At 47.2% G+C, this 6,488-nt stretch overlaps 1 protein-coding gene across 2 annotated transcripts in view; it reads right to left on the bottom strand.

The window, feature by feature from the left end:
* FBXO31 (F-box protein 31) overlaps positions 1-6,488 on the bottom strand; it is a 31,151-nt gene that overhangs the window by 3,536 nt on the left and 21,127 nt on the right. For both annotated transcript variants that reach the window (XM_040329390.1, XM_040329391.1), the window contains 5 exons: positions 6,292-6,459; positions 4,205-4,279; positions 4,008-4,117; positions 2,746-2,899; positions 786-1,144 (listed from right to left, as the gene is read on the bottom strand). In XM_040329390.1, the coding sequence (XP_040185324.1) occupies positions 786-1,144; positions 2,746-2,899; positions 4,008-4,117; positions 4,205-4,279; positions 6,292-6,459 (866 nt within the window). The remainder of the gene's footprint in view (positions 1-785; positions 1,145-2,745; positions 2,900-4,007; positions 4,118-4,204; positions 4,280-6,291; positions 6,460-6,488) is intronic.

The raw sequence follows: 6,488 nt of genomic DNA, 5'->3' as shown, positions 1-6,488 counted from the left end.
TATTATGTTCCCGGGAGACGGGGCACAGCTTAAGATCACGTGACTGCTGTGATTGGCTTTTGCGTAGGTCACGTGGTCCGAAAACTCCCGATCGCAGCAAGTGATCGGGAGCTTTTGGTTAGGCGACGGTGCTGGGAGCACACAGCGCACGCGGTCTCAGCAAAGGTGTATTAGCAGCAATTCACGCCAATGCCGCACCCTCTGCGCTAAGGACCAGGTGCAGAGAGGCTGCATATTTGAGCAGGCCAGCGACAAGGGGTTAATATAGAGTAAATTCTCACCAGGGCCATTAATATAGTTGACCCTCATCATGGCTATCAATATAGAGTTGACCCTTGCCATGGCCATGAATATAGAGTTGACCCTTGCCATGGCCATGAATACAGAGTTGATCCTCGCCATGGCCATGAATATAGCGTTGACCCTCACCATGGCCATTTATATGGTGCTGCCCCCCCTTTGTGACCAGAACACCCTCCACTTTTCGCCCATTTGTTAGGTCAGGTAGTGATGTTGGATGAGAAGACCTGGCTCACCATCAGTGATTCCAATACATCCCAAAGGGCACACAGGCAATGAAAGTATACATGTTTTGGGATTATCTGGATTTGTCTAAAAAGATGAAAGAGGTGTTAGAACATGCAACCACCTGATCAATGGCCAGCTCACCTCTGTCTACATTTCCCACATCCCTCCCAATTTATGTCTGCTTATCTCTTGCAATCCTCCTGGCCTCATTCATGATATCCTGATGCTAAACAATTCAGTATGGAGCATGCCCTCACCAAACTCTACAGCTGCGGGGGTACTCTCCATTCCGCGCCATCACCTCCTCCGGGAGGACAAATTGTTGCAGATCTTGAGGTTGCTGCTCCCCGTTTTCGCTGGCATCTGGTCCATTGGCGGCGCTCTCTTCCGCACTGGCAACAAGCGATGGTGCCTGTGCAGGTTCCGCCCTGCTGCTGCTTCCAGCATCCTCCACACCACCTGCCAGCCGCTGCTCCCTGCTGATCAGGTCCCGGATGTCCAAGACGAGTCGCGACAGTTCGGAGAAATTGCGTAACTGCTCTATGCTGGGAAGGCGCATCGGCCGGGTCAGGTCTACTTCCAGGGTTGGCTGTCCAGCTGGGACATTGGGGTCTCCCTGAATACAAAAGGAACACATTCATAATGTATATGAACTATAGGGCCACTACACAGATGACAATGTACTTTACATCTGACCTCTGGCCTTCTCTTTAGTGTTGCACAGTTTTACCGGCTCCTCTCACTGAAATGCCTGATTTCACTGCACACTGCGAGATTCTCACAATATGTATTAGAAGCTGCAGCAAGTCACATAGAGCTCACCTCATTTCCCGTCTGAAGAACTAACAGCATCTTCTAGCCCTTTCCTCTCCAGCCTGACTGTGTTATATTTGAATGAGTCCTCCCTTACATCAGAGTCCCCTTTACAGGATAGCATTACCTTACATTAGGGTCTTCATTACAGTCCCTCGTACCTCAAAGTCCCCATCAGACTGTCCACTTATATCAGGCTCCCAATCAGACTCCCAGCTTACATCAAGGTCCCCAACAGAGCTTCCCTTATATCAGGGTCCCCATTAGACTCCTTGCTTACATCAGGATCCCCATCAGAGTCCCCCTTACATTAGGGTCCCCAACAAAACCTCCCCCCTTAAATCAGGGTCTCCATCAGCCTCCCTGCTTACATCAAGGTCCCCAACAGAGCTTCCCTTATATCAGGGTCCCCATTAGACACCTTTCTTACATCATGGTCCCCATTAGACTCCGTTCTTACATCAGGATCCCCATCAGTGTCCCCCATTACATCAAGATCCCCAACAGAGTCCACCTTACATCAGGGCCCAATCAGACCCCCTGCTCCCCATCAGACCCCCTACTCCTCAGTAGACCCCCTACTTACATCAGGGTCCCCATCAGACTCACCATTAACATTGGGATCCCAATCAGACTCTCTCCTTACATCAGGGTCCAAACAGACTCCCTCCTTACATCAGGGTCCCCAAAAAACTCCCTACTTACATCAGGGTCCCCAAAAGACTCCCTACTTACATCAGAGTCCCCAAAAGACTCCCTACTTACATCAGAGTCCCCAAAAGACTCCCTACTTACATCCGGGTCCCCAACAGACTCCCTACTTACATCAGGGTCCCCAACAGACTCCCTACTTACATCAGGGTCCCCAAAAGACTCCCTACTTACATCCGGGTCCCCAAAAGACTCCCTACTTACATCAGGGTCCCCAACAGACTCCCTACTTACATCAGGGTCCCCAACAGACTCCCTCCTTACATCAGGGTCCCCAACAGACTCCCTACTTACATCAGGGTCCCCAACAGACTCCCTACTTACATCAGAGTCCACCCTTACCTGGCTGTGAGGTAAGTACCGCCCATCCCTAAATCAAGCCTCTCCCACCAGCCCAATGTAGTACCCTCAGCAGGCTTTGGCATTGGACTGCTAAATAATGGGAGGGTCTTACCTCTAAATAGCAGAGCTTAGAGAAAGTTGGGCAAAGGTGGAAGCGCTGTGTCCAGCATGACCCAAGATCCGGCAAGGATACATTTTGTATACATGGAAATTATACTAGATTTTTATATTATTATTATTATTATTATTATAGATTATTAATTATATCATATGGTGCCCTCTAACCAACATACAAACATGAAGAAATTAAATATTCTCTGTGTGTGCCGCACACATCCGCCTCCTGCTCACCGTTATTTTTGTGGCCTTGGCGGTCATCCCATGGAAACTCAGCATGACTATCTCCAGGCCGTGGCTTCCATATGTGCCCTTGAAAAAGCCAGGCTTTACCAGATCATCCGGCCGGCTAGGTGGGTGATATATCCGGCGGTAAGTAAGGCAATTGCTGCAAAGAGACACAAAAGACCAAGATAAACAAAATGAGGCACCCCAAAGGAACGGGAGGGCCTGGGAAGCACCACACATGCCGGCAGCGGGGGAGGGTGAGCCCTATAAATTAAAATCATAAATGGGATCACTTTCATGAAAAAAGCCCTTTGCTGTCTCTACAAATCAATAGCAAGCTTACGGCTGCTGCTTGCTTTAACCCCTTGTATACCGCACCCTTTATGAACGTTCGTTGGTAGACGAGGTGAAGCTTTTCTGATAAATAATATTGTTGCGGTATATTATGCGGGTCAGAAATGTATGCATAGAGACATGGAAAGTTACTGGCAGGTGCACTTGAACCTTTTTCCCCAGCTTCATACAAACAGCCACTAGAGGGAGTTTTTACAAAGCTGTACAGTAAAACCTTGGTTTGAGAGTAACTTGGTTAGAGAGCGTTTTGCAAGACAAGCAAACAAGTAGCGTCATGTCACAACTGAGTGTAAAAGAAAAGAGAGGCGCCTCAAAGTGTAGCAATATGGTTACATTTAATGAAGGTACAACATTTAGCAGCATATTGCAACACTTAAAGGCATGGGCGTCCGCTCCATAGGGCAAGGGGGGGTCAATTGCCCCCCCCCCTGGAAGTCAGAGTGGACTGTACTTTTCAGGCTCCACATGGATGCATTACACACACACACACACACCATATCTTATTACAAAGAAGAAAGGAGAAAGAAGGAAGGAGAAAGAAGAAAGAATGACAAAGAAGAAGAAAGAAGGACAAAGAAGAAGAAAGAAGGAAGAATAAAGGAGAAAGAATAAAGGAGAAATGAGAAAGAAGAAAGAATGAGGAAGGAGGAAAGAAGGAGGAAAGAAGGAGAAAGAAGGAGGAAAGAAGGAGGAAGGAGGAAGAAGGAAGAAGGAGGAAGGAGAAAGAAGGAGGAAGAAGGAGGAAGGAGAAAGAAGGAGGAAGGAGAAAGAATGAGGAAGGAGAAAGAAGGAGGAAGGAGGAAGAAGGAGGAAGGAGAAAGAAGGAGGAAGGAGAAAGAAGGAGGGGAAAAAAAAAACAGAAAGTAGGAGGAAAGAGAAAGAAGAAGAATTTTTCCCAATGTCCTCTCACTTACTCATATTGGCAGATATAGATGAATTTCATCAGGATGAGCTCCTGCATATGTTCGTGGAAAATATCGTCCAGCGTCCTCCCTAAGTCGTCTCGTAGCCACGTGCGAAATTCCTGCCAGCAAAAAATAAAAAAGCGCAAGGTCGTTAATACGTCAATGTGCGGGATGGCCGCTGACCGAACGATGACAGGTCCTCTTACCTCCTGCCGCCCGCCAGACATCCGGTGGTAGTCGGTCTGAAGGCATTTGGTACAGAACTCGTCCTTCTTCACCATCTGTAGCAACAAAGTGATTGGTCAGCAGCAGCCGGAACACATGTAATAAATTCGCAGGATGCCAATAATTGCTGATAATCATGTTTGATTTGATTGACAATGTAGAGATATCGCGGTGTTCCATGTGTATGTACAATGGGTGAAGCAAAAGGTGTACGAGTGCTCCACTCCATCAGCAGTCCAAATATATACATTATACTAACTAGGCCATAGCAATCAGTTGAAAGGTTTCAGGAGAGACAACATGTTTCAGGGATCTACGCCCCCTTCATCAGGGCAAATGATAAAATTAAAGTCAGCACTGGGACAGTGTCTGGTGTAAGGATGCAAAACTGCGCCCTCCTCCTCCCCCCAGCAGACGCATGCCATAGGATGGTGCACCTGCCTTGCTCCAGATGCCCATGTTTGGCACATGCGTGGGCCGTCGCTTGCTTTCTAGCTGATAGAGGGTAGCTGCGCATGCAGGGTGTGTTTTTTGTGTTAGCTGTGGGTGGAAGGGGTGTCAAATAATGGGTATCTTGGGGCACGGTGTGACAAGCAGTAGCTCTCTAGACAAACATGAAGCCACAGCCTTCTGGTTTCTAGCCACTGATCTGAAGTGTAGGTGCCCACCACCCCCAACCTCTGCACCCGGGGTAGCTTCCCCTCCTGTCCACCCCTTGTCCCAAATATAATTCCATAAAAAAAACTCTATAATAACGTAGTCAGAAAAAAAAGTTAATTATATATATATATATATATATATATATATATATATATATATATAACTGATACTTTTTTAATGTCATGTGACCCATCACTCCTTACAGAGACAGGACAGAGATCTATCAATGTAAATAGACAGATCTCCTTTCTGTCAAGGGATGGAAAGACAGATCTCCTGTTCCTAGTGATTAGGAACAGCGATCGGTCTCCTCCTCCTCCAGGCAGTCCCAGCCCCTCCACAGTTAGAAACACTCCCTAAGTAACACATTTAACCCCTTGATCGCCCCCTAGTGTTAACACCTTCCCTGCCAGTGACATTTATACAGTAATCAGTGGCTTTTTTCAGCTCTGATTGACGTATTAATGTCAATGGTCCCAAAAAAGTGTCCAATTTGTCCGCCGCAATGTCGTAGTCCCGCTAACCGCAGATCCCGGCCATTACTAGTAAAAAATAAAATAATAAAAATGCCATAAATATATCCCCTATTTTGTAGACGCTATAACTTTTGCGCAAACCAATCAATATACACTGATTGCGTTTTTTTTCCAAAAATATGTAGAAGAATCCGTATTGGCCTAAATTGATGAAAAAATTTTTTTTTTCAAAATTGTCGCTCTTTTTTTGTTTACAGCGCAAAACAATAAAAAACACAGTGGTGAGCAAATACCACCAAAAGGAAGCTCGTTTTGTCATCTTAAAAATAAATGTAATTTTTTTACAGTTAAGAAAAAAAAAAAAATAATAAAAACAATAAATTTAATGATTTACTATTGAATAACAAAAATTCCCCTTCTATGGAAAAAATTCTCTTCTAAAAAGAAAAAAAGGTCTGCCCTTAAAGCGGAGCTCCACCCTAAAGTGGAACTCCCGCTGATCGGAACCCTCCCCCCCTCCGGTGTCACATTTGACACCTTTCAAGGGGGGGTGCAGGTATTTTCACCCACTTCCGGCCACAGTCTGCGGGCAGGACGCCACCTCCTGTTCCCCCCCCCCCCCCCCGTTGTGTTTTGTGAACACTCGGCTCCCAGAGCACAGCAGGAGCCAGTCAGCAGGCGCAGCGCGACTCGTGCATGCGCGGTAGGGAACCGGGCAGTGAAGCCGGAGCGCTTCACTTCCTGGTTCCCTCACCGAGGATGGCGGGGGGGGGGGGCAGCATAGTGACGAGCGATCGCTCTTCCTCTGCTGCGGACGGCGCTGGACTCCAGGACAGGTAAGTGTCCGAATATTAAAAGTCAGCAGCTGCAGTATTTGTAGCTGCTGGCTTTTAAGATTTTTTTTTCAGCGGAGCTCCGCTTTAACCTCTTACCTGAATCTGCCCATTGTGTGGCCCCTTGGGGCCGTACATACACTCCACAGTGGCGGTTTTCTTCTCCATTAGGTGGATCCGGAATACAGGTTTCAGCCTCATGGGTTCGTCCACGTGTGGATCGTGAGGAGGTAGGTACATCCAGCCGATGATGAAAAGTCCATCCACCTGCAAGACAAAGCCACGGTTACTTGGCG

Source organism: Rana temporaria, chromosome 11 (assembly GCF_905171775.1).
Source record: "Rana temporaria chromosome 11, aRanTem1.1, whole genome shotgun sequence".
NCBI lineage: Eukaryota > Metazoa > Chordata > Amphibia > Anura > Ranidae > Rana > Rana temporaria.
The sequence above is the reverse complement of the archived record's forward strand: the minus strand, read 5'-3'. Positions and strand labels throughout refer to the sequence as shown.